Below are 18,236 nucleotides of genomic sequence, written 5' to 3'. Positions count from 1 at the left end.
TTAAACCTTTCCACAAAACAGGCTTTTGTCGTGGAATATGTGCTATACTTTTTTATATTATGCTTAGTCATTAACATGTCAAACTTTGAATTATAAAATTCTTTGCCATTATCTACCTGCAACAGTTTGGGCGACCTATCTACAAGTATTGTAGACATGGCTTTGGTCACTTCACACCCTGTTTTTGTTTTCAATGGTACGGCCCAGGTGAATTTCGTAAAACAATCAATCACACAGAGAATATAATTATATCCTTTGTTTTTCTTTGAAAGTGGAATCATCTCGACCAAGTCAGCCTGCCACAAATCGTTTTTTCCATACACATTTACTCTTCGCCTCGTATAATTTTTCCTAGCCGGTCTGTGAAGTTCGATAGCTATGTTGCGTTTATACATTTGGTATTTTCCTTGTTATACCAGATTCGTACAGTTCTTCAAAAATAGATAATATTTCGTTTGAAACCCCAGTGTTTCCAGCAGATTGAGAGGCTAAAAGAAGTCGCAACCTATCAACCAGCTCATTTGGGTCATTCCAATATACTAAATTATGTGTTTGTAATTTCACACCCATTCCCGATGGAAATAGCTTGCGAATAATTTGTGTATATTTTGTACCACCTTTCTTAATTTTTGCACCGTCCTGTGTCAAATGTGCTGAAGTTTGTATTAGTATTTCTTTATATGTATTTAAATCATTATCAGTATATTGCATTGGATATCTGAAACATAATAACTCAACAAGTCCAGGCGTTAGCTGATAAGACGTATCTTTGATAATTATTGCGTTGTTTTTGAATTTTACTTCTTCTTGACCTAACTTGCTTTTTCCATTAGAATATTTTTTTGGACCATATATTTTATCTTTTTCCTCTTCTTCTAATGTACGAAAAATTTCAGACTGGCTATCGGATGCTATATATGGGGTACCTTCAGCTATAATTTCATTATTACCGGCTTCGGAATTTTGTAATTTGTTCAACGGTTCGATTATTGGTTTAAATGTTTGCGTTACATAAGATTGAATATCAGCTTCACCTCTTTTCAATGCTTCAAATTTACGTTTAATGTTTTTCTTGGCAATAACTAATTCGTTCAACACTGCACTTCTGTCTTCCATGGTTGAGAATGAACTACATTGTTTTATACAACGACAAATGTGTCGAAACCGTGTCGATACCGTCCGTTGTCACGTTCACAGTCTTTACTTATCACGACGAAATTAAATCTCCCCCTACTCCAACACAAAGTACAAAACTCTTTAAATTCAGAATAGTTCATATCACCCGAACAGTGTTCCATATAAACGTGTTTTAAATTAGTCTCGTCTTGCTTGAATAATATAATCATGTTGCTATTATCTCGAATAAGTTGTTTGGGTATGCGAGCGAATGATTGTGCTAGATAGAACACGTCGATATTGTTGTGTCTACAACGCGTGTAGTAAGAACGTACGATATTTTGATTTTCACATAAAATATCGTCAAATATAAAAACAGAATCTGGTAATGCTTTTTCTGGTGGGATAACCTCGTCGTTTTCGTGAAAAGTGAATAACTGAACGCCCTCTACATCTTTTAAAATTTCACAAAGCATTTTATATTTAGGTTGATCGAGTGTTTTCGAGTATATATAAACGTTGTGAAAACGTATACCATTGATGTTAGTCAATAAAGCATAAATCAAATTTGTCTTGCCGTATCCGGAAGGCCCGACAACTAAAGCACGACAAGTATTCGGTAAAAGCTTCCCACGCCTCGATTGGAGACTCGTAGGCGGGTCGACATTTTCCACTGTGAGTTTTATTTCTTGATCTACAAACTTCATTATAAATACTTGGGTAATCTCTGTAATCTAATCATTACACGATGTCACCCGTTCGAAGAAACAACAAGAATAAAGGCGGAGGTATCGTGAACACTCTTATAAACAAATTACCATTTGAACTTCATTTACCGGGTAATTATAAACCATACAACACACATAACATTCAATATAATCGACTCATAATTTTAGGTTATCAGTACTGCGGCCCAGGTACAAAATTGAAAAAACGATTAGATCGCGGCGATAAAGGTATCAACCCCCTAGACTCGTTGTGTAAAGAACACGATATCGCTTATGATCACAGCAACTCTTTGACTGATCGTCAAAAAGCAGATTATATATTAGAAAACCAGGCTTGGAATAGATTCAAGTCAAAAGACTCTAATTTAAAAGAAAAGGCAGCAGCGTGGTTGGTCACTACTGGCATGAAGGCAAAACGAAAAATGGGTGCTGGATGTGGATTCAACGCAGCAGTCAAGGCAGCTAAAAATGTATTAAAAAAAAATATGAAAGAAAAAAACATGATGAAATTAACAAAAAAATGTTTTGTGGCAGCTAAAAAAATATTTCTTAAAAACAGCAAGAAAGCTCGGGTACCTCGTGTTATACCTTTACCGAAAACTGGAGGAATGTTACCACTGATACCAATTTTTGCCGGTTTATCCGCACTCGGAGCGCTGACGGGGGGTATTGCTAACGTCGTGAAGACCGTTAGCGAATTCAATAGAAATGAACCTACACATTTGGGCAGAGGTGTATACCTCGCCCCTAATAAAGGTGGCTCGTATAAGATCGAGAAAGGTAAAGGACTATATCTCTCTTCACAAGGAGGTAGTTCGTATAAAAGAAAGGGAGTCCATAAATCTGTGAAGAAAACCGTAAAAAGGAAAAAAAACTAATTACTACGTTACCCAAAAGAGCTTTGTACGATTATGAAATTATAAAACACGCGCACATAATGAAAATACCTCATTTCATCGGAGTGTTTTCCAGAGATAGGTTACCTAAACGTGCTTAGCATAAAGAATCGGCTGTAATCAATTTGGACGTTGAAAAAAGTACCGGAACTCATTGGGTAGCGTATAAGAAAATCGGAAAACAAGTAGAATATTACGACAGTTTTGGAAATCTACCACCACCACTGGAACTACAATCGTACCTCAGTGGATTTAAAATACAATATAATTACACTAGGCATCAACGTTATAACACATATAATTGTGGTCATTTGTGTTTGAAATTTTTATCATGTACACGATAACATTAAACGGTAATTCCAGCGAAATGTCTTGTGATATTTTCCCGCCGTTAGAAGTACAAAATACCTCTCAGCTGTGTCTTTTAAGCCTGCAAACACATAATTCTATACCAAACGTAGAACCGGATTGCAATACAATAGGTTTTCACGATTCACTCGGAAAATGTGTGACTGTGACTATACCTACGGGATCGTACGAAATAATTAACTTGGAGTCGATGATTCAAAAACTATTACCGAATCATGTTACTTTGTTTCAACTCAAGGCCGATGGAAGCACATTGAAATGCTCGATGACGTGTAGTCATGATGTTGATTTCACTATTGAACATAATATATCGAAAATATTAGGGTTTGAGAATAAAGTTTATTCTGCCAAGACACTACACGAATCTGAACGGATAGTCAACATAATGAAAGTTAACTGTATAAAAATAGATTGCAATCTAATTTCTGGTTCATTCAGTAATGGTATACCGAGCCAGACTATACACGAGTTTTTCCCTTCTTCACCGCCTGGACATAAAATCATAGAAGTCCCAAAACATCTAGTTTTCTACCGGCTTAATTCTTCGTCTATATGTAAAGTGAATATAGTACTAAGAGATCAAGATAATAATTTGATCAATTTAAGAGGGGAGCCAATCACAGTTCGTATACAAATTAAACATTAAAATGGCTATTAAGTTCAACAGCTATATAAAAAGAAATGCTATCAAGAGTCGCTACAGTTCTACTAACAAGATTAATACGTCGAGACGTACGCTGATTGTAAAGAAACTAACAAAGAACAATCTATCATTTCTACGGTCTTTAAAAGTTCTATAATCATGGATGACATGTATTTGGACGTGGCCGGCGGATATGAAGATGAATGCAAAATAACTCAAATGCAGTACCACTCTTTCCTCCCCTATTCTTCGACAGCTTTATCCAATAACGACGAAATTAGAATATCCATTCAAAATATGGACGCTTACACTCTCCCCTGCGAGAGCTATCTCTATATTGAAGGTAAATTAAATATACCGGCAGATATTGCATCACATGCGAACGAAATTAATTTTACAAATAATGGTTTGGCGTTTTTGTTTTCTGAAATCCGGTATGAAATTAACGGTGTTGAAATACAAAAATTAAAATCTCCTGGAATATCATCGAGTCTTAAAGGGTTTTGCTCACACACACCGAATGAATTGAACAATCTAAAAAATGCCGCTTGGGACGTAGAAATGAATGTCAGTGAAAATAAAAATTTCGCGTTAAATAACAAATTTGCCGGTTGTATCCCGCTCAAACACTTGTTAGGATTTTGTGAAGATTATAAAAAAATACTACTCAACTGCAACCAACAAATCATTTTAAACAGATCGTCTACGGACTCTGATGCGTTGTACGTTTCCGAGACCACTGCGAATGACAATAAAGAAAAACTCAAAAAAGTAGTGATTGAGCTGAGTAAAATTATTTGGAAGATGCCGGTTATCAGGGTGAGCGACAAAGAAAAAATAAAATTACTAAAAGTATTAGACTCTCGTAAACCACTTTCGTGTGCGTTCATAAATTGGGACTTGTGCGAATATCCGGTTCTCCCTCAGAACACTTCTCATTCGTGGACGGTTAAATTGAGCAGTTTGCTCGAAAAACCCAGATTTGCATTAATTGGCTTTCAAACAGATCGAAAAAATAATTTATTTAATCCGTCTGGACGATTCGATCACTGTTACCTGAAAAACCTTAAAATACATCTAAATTCTGAAGTGTATCCATACGAAGATTTCCGTTCAGATTTCACAAACAACGTTACGGCCATTTTATATAAAGCATATACAGATTTCCAAAAATCATACTACGATAGAGAATATAGTGAGCCTCTACTGTCAAAAACCATTTTTGAACAATACGTACCAATCATAGTCGTAGATTTATCACGACAAAACGACAACGTAAAATCGTCGACTGTTGATTTACGCATCGAGTTCGAAACAGGCAAAGCCATTCCAGCGAAGACTGCAGCTTATTGTCTCATTTTACACGATCAAATTATAACTTATAACCCTTTTAATGGCGATGTAAGGAAATTGTAAATAGTTTGTAAATAAAAATACATTTTTTAAACATCACGTTGTTTTTTATTATCATCGACCAAAGCCACAATAAAAATGTAAGTATAAAATATAACATTTTTTTTTTTTTTTTTTATTAATGTACCAAAGTCACAATAAAATATTACATAATGAATTATTTTCCAAAACTCAATCTACGGCTTGCTATTTCCCTTTCACGTGCTACGAATGCTCTTGTCTTAGGTCTGCTGACTTCAGGCTAAAAAAAAAAATGTTTTTGTTTAGTATAAAATAATATGCAAAAATATGTTTGTATTACCTCAATTTTTGCCGAATAAGATAACCAGCCTCTTGCTAATTGTTTGAGTGCTTTGATTTTCAAATCTGCTATTAAGCAAGTACCTGCGACTGGAATACATTCTTTCAGTTTCCTAACTTCGATGCGGTTCAAATAATCTTCAACATCGGTTATGGCTGTATCTTTAGATAACGGCATTTCCTTTCCGAGAAACATTGAAATCTTACATGCCTGATCCAATGCAGTGGGCCGTGTGTACATTGTTTTAATCTGAATAACTTCTTCAATGGCACCACTTAACTGTAAGATCCTTGCAACATTCCCTTTTGTCAACTGCACATTCTGGTCTTGAAGCAAACATTTGATTGACAGTATGTTGTTGCCGTTGCATTCTTCGATTGACATCAATTTAAACTCCTCTAATAGTAAATGTGATGGTAGTGAAAAATTGATGTTTTTAAGTAATACATTAAGCGATTCATATAAGTCCACACTCATTTTTACACATTGCATGTTACTTGTAATACATACAACACAATTTAACAAAAAATCCGGATCTAGACCTATATTTATAAAAATATTATCGTCCACGAAAAAAGTCGAACAGTCGATAAGTTGACTAGCCATTATGATGGATCAAACGCACAAATTGTCACTTCTTGAAGAGCGGGTTACGACTGACTTGTCCTATGCTCGTGTCACACGTTTTATGCAGTGCTGCCGTGTGGAGCGGGGATTAATCCCTACTCTATCCTTTATGGTGGGGATATGTATAACGAAATGAATAACACACATGTTATGATATAAAGAATATTTATTATCATCATTAATAAGATATTATTAAATAAAAAATTAATTTCGTATTCCTCTGAGTTGATTGAGACTTGCCGTCTGTTTAGTCAAACAAAGATGCTGGGGATGGTGAAAATCTGTTAAAGTAAGTCGGCCCATCGTTCTCGTCAACAGCCTGTAATAAAAATTTATCAATATCCGTTTATCAAGTAAATAATGTGTGTATTACCATAGGTTTGATTTTCCGAATTGGTGCCCTCGTTGGTAAACTCGAACGTGTTGAAAAGTATTCTCGAAACCCCCTTTCCTCGTCAGCACCCTAAAAATAAAATAACGGTTAACTCGAGAAAAATATTTTTTTTTTTTAATTTTTAAGTTACCAGTGACTGTGATAAATCGTTTTCGTCATGTATAATCGACGGTGACAAAATTGAGTATCTTGGTGGCGATATGTCAACGTTAAAAGCTTCCGTTTTATTCTGTAATAAAAATAAGTAATCATGATACGAAAATTTTAACTATCGAAATATTTAAATAAATTTTCATACATTTATAGAGTTATTCAGCTTTCCATCCATTTGATAGCCAGCTGTTCAGTTGCGAGTAATTTTATCTGATGTATGAAACTCTGTTTGTTTTTCGGTATATGGCTTGTGATTAATTCGGCATGAATTCCTTTTGTTATTGAAACTACTTCTTCAAGTTTCGCTGCTTTATCAACATTAAAATCGGTTTTAAGGTAGTCGGTTATTTGATCGATTTGATTTAAAATAATAGGTCGTGTGATGGCGATTTTCATTGTTATGGTTTCAAGAATTGTGCTCTCTAAATCTTGAATTGTCATAAGATCTCTTCGATTTAATATAGTTCTACATCCGTCTATTTTTATAGACTCCATGACCAAAACATGCTCTCCCTTATATACCATACTCGTGAGCAATACAAATTCATCTTCCAAAAAAATAATTTTTTTATAACGTACAGTAGTATCCAGAATGTAAGATAAAACATGGCCCATCACTGAGTAAATACGCCTCAAGAAGTCTGGAGAAATATTTACATAGCGCGACGGTGTAATTATTTGCACGACGATATTGAACTCATCTTTTGAATCGAAACCAACGTTTAAAAATTTATGGTTTTCAAAATCGATTGTAAAATTAGTGCAATCGATAAGTTCAGTCGGAGATGTAGGCGCAACATATTTGTACAACCGATTCATTTCACTGATTGATCCACTCATAATAACACTGTTATAAAACTCGCGACTTGACACTGTTAAAACAAAACTAAGACTGAATGTTCATACACTGAATTATTAACTAATTGTTTCGAGTATGGTGAGGATAATAACTTATAGTGGGGAAAGGGTTCTGTAGTGGGAGACTATATCAAGTATACCTAATATGAGTGTTTTATATATGTATACCGTGGCAATTCGAATCCCGGACGATCGAAATGAATTTTTGCATTATTTCCATATATCACACGTCACGTCCGACGGCGGCACCTATGGCTGGGCAGGGAGCGGTGGGATGTGGTGGAGGTGGGATGTGGAGGCGGGGCGGGGAGCGGTGTACCGACGGCGGCACCTATGGGTGGGCGGGAAGCGGTGGGATGTGGTGGCGGTGGTGGCGGTGGCTGTGGTTCCAGTAGTGGCATCTATGGCCGGTATACTAGTATATATAATAAGTAGTAAATATAATGTCTTATAATGCACATGATAATGTGTGTGTGTGTGTGTGTGTGTATGTGTGTGCGCGCGCGCGCGCGCGTGTGCGTGGAACAATATAGGTATAAAGGTATTATAAGTCTGATGAGTATGCGTATATAGATGTACATTACTAGAAAATATAACAGTTAGTACCCAAAGATCGGACTTGTAACCGCTGTGTTATATTCATGTAATATTAAATTACAGATAGTACCTACTCGTAAACTGTATAATATTAAGTTCACGGTATTTTGTTCACAGTAATGTGTTAAGTGATATCTGTTTAGGGTATAGAACTGCTCGCAGGAATGTGATAGCGTACCTATAATTAAATATACTTCACTTAAATGGCTAATAATATGCACATAATTGGTCTGGTGGACCAGTGGTATTATAGCAGTCGTCTGTGAGGCAAGGGATTCGAGGTCGAGTCCTGGACAATCGAAATAAATTTTTGCATTATTTCCACTGATAATAATAATATTATACGTCACAACGGCGGCGGCGGTGGCGTCGAGTAGTTGGATGTTGTGGTGGGGCGGTGAGTGGTGTACCGGTTGCGGCACCAACGACCGGGCGGGTGGTGGTGGTGGTGGGACGGCGGCACCTATGGCCGGGCGGTGAGTAGGAGAGGTGGTGGTGGTGGTGTATGATGAGGATGAGGAGCGGTGTACCGGTTGCGGCACCTATGGCCGGGTGGGTGGTGGTGGTGGGACGGCGGCAACTTTGGCCGGGCGGTGAGTAGGAGAGGTGGTGGTGGTGGTGATGGTGGGGATATGGTGGTGTGGTGGTGGTGGGACGGCGGCACCTATGGGCGAGCGGTGAGTAGGAGAGGTGGTGGTGGTGGTGGTGGTGGCGTATGATGAGGAGGAGGATGAGGATGAGGAGGAGGATGAGGATCTTGTGATTGAATTCTCTATTTTATACTACTGAGATGTAGGTACGATACAGACAGACTCGCGGCCAATTAAATTTTTGTTTTTTTTAAAACGTTTCCAATGAGAAATTTGAAAAATATCGAAAAAAAAAATGCAAAAAAACACCCACTGCACGGTTATCATTGCCGCCGCCAAATTGACGATCACGGTTTCGATCTACACACCTACGGTTTACTACGCCTAACGCCTAACGGGACCTACCTACTCTTCGAGTTGTTAATTTCTGTGGAAACTACTACTGTTAAGCTGTTTTTTGATATAATTAATAATGAATCATATTCCATTTAACCCATTGAATACATATGTGAATTCTATAAATCATATATTCTTACCTCTCGTGTATATATATACCGTTGTTTTATAAATTATTGCATAATGCACTTATTTTACAATATATGAATACTTACACACACCATTGTTTTCATCAAATCATATATAATATATATATTTATGTATTCCAAATACTATTAAATATTGCATTTTAAAGGTGATCATAGTCATCCAATACGAATACATTGTGTTTTGTTAAAAAATATAAGTCATGTACTACATATTACAATATATATTGTTGTGCATTAAATACTTACATGTTTATTTGTTTTTTAAAACATAAACAACACATAAGAGCAGCGGAACATTAACGTCGCTTACCAAATGAGATATAGGGATCATTGAAAAGAGTACAGCATGTGGAATGATGAAGCCATTTAGCAGAACTCAACATGTATTTATGTATGTATTTAAGAATTTAACACCAAGGGGCAAAAAAAATAATAAAATACGCCTCATTAATCATTATAAAAAATACAATTAGCTGCCCTCTCAGCTGCCTGGGGCAACAGTACCCTGTATCTCCCCCCTAAATACGGCCTTAGTTATGTATATCCAGACAATTAACTGTGTAAGAAAACGTATAAGTATAAATTGATATGGTACCTAGGGAGTTATGAGTAGCTAGGTAACTTTAAAATTGTAACACTGCAGCTAATTGTAGGTGTGTGTGTGTGTGTGTGTTTTACCTAATTAATATTAATACAATCATAGGCAACATAATCAATAACAGCAGTAGTCAGTTGAACAAAACTGGTATAAGATGAGTTATGAAATTTTAATATTTGTTAATCTACTTGAATGTGCTGAGGTGAGATTTATGAAAGAAAGTCCATTATAACTTACTGTGAAATGTATAAGTGTTCTGTTCATTTGTTAAAGGCACATTTAAAATAAATGTGAGTTATAACTTATAAATAACTGTAACCTTGCTTATTGTGTGTGTGTGAACTATGCAAAAGAAACATACAGTTCCATACAGTTATACCTCAACAACATATTATTAGGTACTTTAACAACATACAATTTTCAATTGTAATTTATATGAGCAGTAGAACAAAACAGAAGAACGTTTAATTGGTGTGTTCATACATACATATTCATAATCTTTATAATAATTTTTATTTATAAGTGTTTAATATGCCTATGAGTTTTGCAGAAACAAAATTTGTTGTTGACTCTACAACATTAAGTGTAGGCACCCATTACAGAATTTGGAATGATGGAATCCTTAGTACACGTCTCACAAATAAAGAATTCAGTAGAAAGCCATAATCAATAACAGCAGTAGAACAAATTATAATATTATACGATTTGTGTCCCCGACCAACCTATGGGCACGGTACACGTTAATTATGTAGTACGCGTGACAGTACATCCTTCTGTATGTCTATAACAACACACGTTATATTGATGCGATACACTGTCTTACGACTAAAGGAAAAAACGACAAACGCAAGGCGATATTATAATAATGTGATTTATTGAATTCAAACAAAATCGTGTACAGGCGTAGGTACGTAAAAGACGGCGGGGAAGGCTGCGAACCGAAAAAAAGCACTCGCGGCCTTTAAAGAGACGAAACGGATCGGGGAAAAACTAAAACGTCTGGAAATCCGGGCGACGGACGACGGGCGGCGACGGTTCTGGCGATCGACGTCTCGGCCCCGGCGGACGGCGGAAGGTAAAAACTCGCGGGGAACGCAATGAGAGCTCGAACGGGGCCGAAAAAAGGTCGAAAACGGTAGTACGGGGTGCGAAAAGCAAAAATCTCGGCACCCGCCGCCGAGAATCGCACGTCCGTTATCAGTAACGCGCAAACATCGGAAAAGGCGAAAAGCGATAAGCGGGAATCGCCGTCGAATTTTGTGATTGGTGATTCGCTATGGGACGAAATAATCGACACCGGGACGCGCCACCGTCTTAGCGTTTTATAATATAAGAACTAGCCCTCCGTGCTAGCTGGGGGAGACCCCCAGACCCCCTTGGTCGGTGAAAAGTGGGTACCGATGGCGGAGACAGAGTCGTTTGAATTATTAAAATCATTGCTGTACTCGCCGGTCAATCAATAATCAAAAGTCGTAGCAGGTGATAACGATTTATGATGAGGCGTGGAGGTATCGTTTCGAAAGCGGCAAATTTGAAATCCCAGTTCAACAGTCGATACGGTCCAGTCTTGTGCTGTTATGAATGTCGAAACGAAAAGCGTAAAGCCGAATGCCGTATTTAAATGTCTAGCAAGTCAGTCACGTCAAGTGAATACCGATGTCGGAGACTATATGGTTAGAATTTTGTACATAGCGCCTGTAATGTTGCACTACCATAATGGTAGACGATATGAGTAGGTAATACGATTGACGTCGCGATATGTGGATTTATAATAAAAGGTTTTTGTGGTAACCCATCGAAGGCGGCAATATTTGAAAACCGTGTTCGAGCGTCTATCAATTCGTATTAGAGAGTCGGTAATCAAAAGTCGACCCACATGAAACGTAAAATATAATATCATATACAATATCTCAATATCATAATTAATCAATTAATCAGCCACACTGTCATTTTTGTCGAGTGCACTAAAACAATACAAATTAAAGGATAAATGTTAAAAATTACCAATAACAATGAAATGAAACCGACGGACTACTTGTGTTGGTAAGAATGAACGTAAAAATGTCCGACGTGCCAATGACATAAAGTGAATTACACACATACCTTCTTCTTCTTCTTCGGTAAACTCGGCCACTAGGACCATCCCGACATACATCCTTGCCTCCAGTTTTCTCTATTCGATGCCTGTAATCTCCAATCTTCTCCTCCAACTAATGCTTTCACATCATCCCTAACTCCATCCTCCCATCTCCGACGTGGTCTTCCCAGCGGTCTTTTTCCATTAGGGTTCTCCTCCAGTACCATACGTATGAGTGGGTTTTGACTACGCCAGGCATGCCCAGCCCAAAGCAATCTTTTGTTCTTTATTGTTTCGAGTAAGTGTTCTGGGTTTATGAAAGAGTGTCTCTAGTTCATCATTCTTCCTTATTCTCCATTCCCCACTAAGCCTGTCCTTTACTGGTCCAAAGATCTTCCTCAGTATTTTTCTTTCCAGAACTAAGAGTTTTCTTTCATCACTTTTCCTTAATGGCCACGCCTCAGCTCCATAAGTAATAACAGGTCGTATTAATGTGATGTATAATTGTAATTTTAACTCTCTTGAAAGTGATCTTGATCCCAGTAATTTCGCAAGACCATAAAGGCATTTATTTCCTGACTGAATTCTTGTTCCTATTTCTATTTCGATCTCATTTCTCTCTGAAAGTATGGATCCTAGGTACTTAAATTGTCTTGTTCTTTTGAAATTTCGGTTGTTGATGTTAAGAGTTGGATATAATCTTATAGTGTCTCGTCTTCCTACTACCATATATTCCGTTTTGTCCTCATTGATATGGAGTCCAACTTTCAGTGCTGCTTTCTCCAGCCGGTTTAATAAATCTTTTAGTCCGTCTTGTGAATCCTCCATGATCACCAGATCATCTGCATAAGCCAGAAGTCCTATGGACGATTCCTGGAATTTAACTCCTTCTTGCGGTGTAATATTCATCTCTCTTACGACTTTCTCTACTACTATATTAAATAAGATTGGTGACATAGCGTCTCCCTGTCTTAATCCCGATTTAACTAAAATTGGGTCTGAGTTTGTATTTCCAACCTTAACTTTGACAAATGTATCCAAAATGCTTATCCCAACCAATTTTATAAGCTTGTCCTGGAAATGGAATTCTCTCAAGATGTTTATTAAGCTTTCTCTATGGATGCTATCATACGCCTTCTTAAAATCTATGAAAAGAACAGGTATTTCTCTATCGAACTCCCAGATTTTTTGAAATATTTGTCTTAAAATAAATATCTGGTCTGTGGTCGATCTTCCCGGTCTGAAGCCACCTAGGTAATAATAGAAACCCCGGTCTAATTGCCAATAATTTGTTCTGCTTTTGTTTTTATTCTTGTTAATAGGCAATTCTTGTTTACTTCCCTTTTTATGAATTGGACAGATCACCGCTGTCTTCCACTCTTTAGGCATTTTTTCAGTTGTCCAGACTTCGTGAATTACCTTCCATAACCACATTACCATTTCCTCTCCGCCTTCCTTTAAGAGCTCTGATTGAATGTCATCCTCTCCGGGGGATTTGTTATTCTTTAGCATGTTTATCTGTAATTTTTTTTCTTCCAAGTTCGGTTCTTCACAATCCTGTGATTCTTGGATTTCCTGATTAAAATTAAAATTAAAGGTTTCATTCGGTTCTTCACAGTTTAGCAAGTTTTCAAAGTAGCTAGCCCATTTCTTTGCCAACTCTTCATTTGTAGTTATCAGGGAGCCATCATCATCCCTTAGAAATCTTTCTTTCTTTTTGTATCCACCTCTGAGATCATTCAGGTCACTCGCTTATACATATCCCTAGTTCTGTGTGTTTTATAATCGAGTTCTGCTGTTTCTAATATGTTTTGAACCTATTTTCTCTTTTCACATCTCAATATCTTGCTGGCTTCTTTTTGGCGAGTTCTAAATCTTCTCAGTGTTACTTCGTTGTTAGTGTCAATTAACCACTCTTGTCTTGCTAATTTTCTTCTTTGTACAGCTTCTTCACAAATCGTATTGAACCATGGTTTTGTTTTCGATAGTTTTTTTCCCAAGACTTTCGATGATGCTTCATTTATGCTTTCTTTTACATGTTCCCATGTTTTATCAACATTTAAGTTTCTTTCTATATCTAGTTGTTTACTTTTAATAATATTCTGAAAGCACTCTACATACTCTTAGCATATTTGTTTGTCCTTTAGTTTATTTATATCGGTACGTCCTTTGTTTGTTAGATTACCTTTCTTATACTTCTTAATTTTTACTTTCATCCATATACCAACCAATAGGTGGTCCGAGTCCATATCAGCTCCCCGTAAAGTTCTTATATTCAGGATACTATTTTTGAATCTATTATTTATTAGGACATGGTCAATTTGGTTTTTATGTCTCCCATTCGGCGAGATCCATGTATATTTATGTATGTCTTTTCGTTGGAACATAGTACTTTTGACCACCAAACCCTTTCCTAAAGCGAAGTCGATTAATTTAGTACCAATATCGTTGGTGCTGGAATGTAGGCTGTAGTTTCCAATAGTCGATTTGTAGCACTCTTCCCTTATTAAATCGCCTAGTACTAATTTTATATCACCTTTTGACGTGCTAAACGTATCTTCTAGTGTTGCATAAAACAGCTCTTTTTCTTCTTCATTCTTATCCTCAGTTGGAGCATGCGCGTTGATTAATACCATGTCAAAATTGTCTGTTTTAATTGTTAAAGTTGTAATTCTCGGATTTATATCTCTAAACTCCTTTACTGAATGTATAATTGATTCGTGCACAGCAAAACCGGTTCCCAGTTTATGACCTTTTTCGCATTTTCCGTTAAACATACCTAAACAATACCTACATCATCAAGAGTGTATAGTGTAGGTACATGATAAATACCCACGCATGGAAACGCCATCGACACCGTCAACGTTTATACAGATCACACAAAGTCAAACCAAAACTGACATTTTAGCATTTTAAAAGCAAACAGAAACAGTTGTTTTTAAATATTATTTGTACATGGTACATTATTATTATTATTACATTACTATTATCTTAACGTCAAAAGTAACATGACATCATAATATTATGGTGGTATAGAGAGTGGAAAATAACTTCTAAAAGGCAGTGATTGAAAAATATATGTGAGGGGCTGAAGGCTTCCCAATTTTTTTACTCTAATTGCGTCTATGTGCAATACAATTGAAGTACGGTTAGGTTAAAATACAGATATAAGAAGAAGAGTTGATTAGTTTGTACATTCATATTTATAAAAGTAAGTGTAGATACTATAAATTATATGGTAAGTCTGAGCCATCTGAGGTGAATATTTGTATCATGTGAGTACTATGTAATTGTATGAAAGAAAGTCCATTATAAACTATACTGTGAAAATGTATAAGTGTTTTGTTCATTTGTTAAAAGTACAATAACTGTAACTCTACCTTTTATTGAGTGCGTGTGTGAACTATGCAATAGAAACATAGTTCAATATCAATACGGTCAAATTATTCAATTGTATTTTGTTTTGAGCAGTAAAACAAAACAGAAGAACTACTTTTTTGACCACTGATAACTTGCTTTATCTTACATATAAAATCAGCAATTTTCACGGCGTATATAGTAATAAACGTTATATAACAACATTAAGACCATAGGCGTGTCCACGGGGGGTGCAGTTGCATTTTCAAGTGGCACCATGAATTAAGAAAAATTGTTTAAAAAAGGTGGCTAGGGCTCATTAGCCCCTTGGGTACGCACCAGGTTGCACTCTCTGCGTCAAAGGTCTAAAAACGCTTATGATTAAGACAACAAAAAATACAATGCGAATAATATATTGTTATGAAATATGATATTAATATGTTAATAGCAATTCATGGTGATACATAATAATAAGTTAACTTAAGCATATACGATGTACAGTTAGTTCTAAAGTATAGGGAGCATTGAAAAGAGTATAGCATGTGGAATGATGAAATCCGTAGTACACATCTTACAATTAATAAAGAATTCAGTAGAAAGCCATTTAGCAGAACTCAACTGTTTGTAGTTAAAATACCTAGGTACCGATGTGTTATGTATGTAGGTACAGACAAACAACTGTTTAAGAAAACATATAAGTATAAGTTGATATAGTTGTGAGTTGTAACACATTTAGTGTAGGTGTAAGTGTGTGTGTCTGTCATAGGCGCTGTAATGTGGGAGGGGCTGTAGGGGCTAAGCCCCCTAAAAAACATTCAAAGTCCCCCTAAAAACCACGCAAAGCTTTATAGTAAAAAAACAATAAGTGATTACTATTGAAAAAACGAATAATAGAAAACTTGTTAACTTTGAAGGATCATCATTACTTATAAATCAATATTTGTTTGAAGTTATACCTTATGAATTGAAATGTGAGATGATTGTTTTGAAAAATATGATGAAATGAGTTACTATAATATATCTAAAGATACAGTTCCAAATCTTTTTGAAATGATTCAATTGGCTTTCACTCTTCAGGTCAATTCCGTCTACTTGCAACGGCCATTTTCTGCAATGAGAAGAAATAACAATTACCTCAAATCTACTATTATGTCAAAGGAACGGTTTTCGAAATAAGCAATACTTCATATTGATAGAGATGTTATATTGTTGACAACGAAATTATTTTAAATAGAAAAATAAGAATATAAAATGTAAAAACTGTATTAAATCTGTTACCTATACTTATAAAAGTTCATTATTGTTTTATTTTTTATTTTTAAGTTTTACTTGCCTGGCAATTAGCACATTTTTATAGAGGATAAAGGATAACTTCTGATAGTCAGTGATTGTAAAATATATGTGAGGGGCTGTGGTGTGTGTGTGTGTTCGTATGTACACAGTTTTACCTAATTAACACTAATACAATCATAATGTTGGTTAATCTACTTGTGACACTAAATTTGAGACAAAAATTGTTGAATGTTCTCATGTGTTGTTAACTGTACAGTATAGTCTATACTATATGCATTAAGTGGGTAAGATTTATGTTTTGCAGAATATTTATATCAGATACTTATAGTATCATGTGAGTACCTACAGTGTACTTATATGGAAGAAAGTACATTTTAATATACTGTGAAATGTATAAGTGTTTTGTTAATTTGTTAAAGGTACATTTAAAATAAAAGTGAGCTATAACTTATAAATAACTGTAACTCTACTTATTGTGTGTGTGTGTGTGTGTGTGTGTGAACTATGCAAAAGAAACATAGTTCCATACAGTTATACCTCAACAACATATTATTAGGTACTTTAACAACATAAAATTTTCAATTGTATTTTATACTGAACAGTAGAACAAAACAGAAGAATGTTTAATTGTTGTGTTCATACATACATATTCATAATCTTTATAATAATTTACTTATAAGTGTTTAATATGCCTATGAGTTTTGCAGAAACAAAATTTGTTGTTGACTCTACAACATTAAGTGTAGGCACCCATATGTAGTGTTATGTAATTAACTTTCAACAGTATGATTGGAGTGAGAAATGTTTATGTCTTGAGTACAGAATTTGGAATTATGAAATCCCTAGTACACGTCTCACAAATAAAGATTTCAGTAGAAAGCCATTTAGCAGAACACAACAGGTGGTTTTAACTGTTTGTAGTTAAAGTACCTATAGATACCAATGTGTTATGAGTAACATTAAAATTGTGTAACACTATTTAATGTAGATGTGTATGTGTGCGTTAGTATGTACAATACAATTAAAACATGGTTTTACCTAATTAACAATAATGCAATCCATAGCCAAAACTGCTATAAGATGAGTTATAAAATATTTGTTAATCTACTTGAATGAGCTTATGTGTTAGTAACTGCAGTAAGTGTAGGTACTATACTATATGTATTAACTATTAAGTGAATTTATAAATTACATAGGTATATGATTGTAGCATCTCATGTGAGTAGAGTGTACTTGTAAGAAAGAAAGTCCATAATGTGTTTTGTTCATCTGTTATTGGTATATTTTAAATAAAAGTTAGTTATAACTTAAAAATAAAGTAACTCTACTTATTGTGTGTGTGTTTGTGAACTATTCACCTAAACAATATTAAAATACGGAATATTCAATTGTATATTGTTTTGAGCAGTAGAACAAAACAGAAGAATGTTTAATTGGTGTATTCATACATGCATATTTATAATCTTTATATTAATTTATTTATGTTGATTAGGCTGAAACAATAAGTGTTTAATATGCATGTGAGTTTTGCAGAAACAAAATGTGTTGTTAACTCTACAACAGTAAGTGTGGCACCCATAGGTATATGAGTTGTGAATAATTATCAACAGTATGATCGGAGTGATGCGTGCCATGTCAGTGGCGTAATTAGGAATTTGTCTTAGGGGGGGGAGATAAACAT

General features: G+C 35.5%; 4 protein-coding genes across 4 annotated transcripts; 2 read left to right on the top strand and 2 right to left on the bottom strand.

The window, feature by feature from the left end:
* The first annotated feature begins 1,819 nt into the window (after positions 1-1,819).
* Positions 1,820-2,722, top strand: LOC149063289 (uncharacterized). Its single transcript, XM_089215602.1, has 2 exons — positions 1,820-1,955; positions 2,013-2,722. Exons 1-2 carry the CDS (start codon positions 1,865-1,867, stop codon positions 2,720-2,722), a joined length of 801 nt encoding a protein of 266 aa, XP_089071728.1. The 5' UTR covers positions 1,820-1,864.
* A 1,189-nt stretch (positions 2,723-3,911) lies between these two features.
* On the top strand, positions 3,912-5,168 carry LOC149063288 (uncharacterized). Its single transcript, XM_089215601.1, has one exon. It carries the CDS (start codon positions 3,912-3,914, stop codon positions 5,166-5,168), a length of 1,257 nt encoding a protein of 418 aa, XP_089071727.1.
* A 64-nt stretch (positions 5,169-5,232) lies between these two features.
* LOC149063287 (uncharacterized) lies at positions 5,233-6,332 on the bottom strand. The gene is made up of 2 exons (XM_089216476.1): positions 5,467-6,332; positions 5,233-5,406 (listed from the first exon to the last, which is right to left on the bottom strand). The coding sequence occupies exons 1-2, from the start codon at positions 6,070-6,072 to the stop codon at positions 5,323-5,325; spliced, it is 690 nt and encodes a 229-aa protein (XP_089072602.1). The 5' UTR covers positions 6,073-6,332; the 3' UTR covers positions 5,233-5,322.
* Positions 6,333-6,366: 34 nt separating this feature from the next.
* LOC149063286 (uncharacterized) lies at positions 6,367-7,480 on the bottom strand. Its single transcript, XM_089216979.1, has one exon. The coding sequence runs from the start codon at positions 7,478-7,480 to the stop codon at positions 6,800-6,802; it is 681 nt and encodes a 226-aa protein (XP_089073105.1). The 3' UTR covers positions 6,367-6,799.
* Positions 7,481-18,236: the final 10,756 nt, after the last annotated feature.

Source organism: Diuraphis noxia, unplaced genomic scaffold (assembly GCF_037042655.1).
Source record: "Diuraphis noxia isolate RWA-SAM2 unplaced genomic scaffold, SU_Dnox_SAM2 contig0001, whole genome shotgun sequence".
Classification (NCBI taxonomy): domain Eukaryota; kingdom Metazoa; phylum Arthropoda; class Insecta; order Hemiptera; family Aphididae; genus Diuraphis; species Diuraphis noxia.
This window is presented reverse-complemented; position numbering and strand designations above follow the sequence as displayed.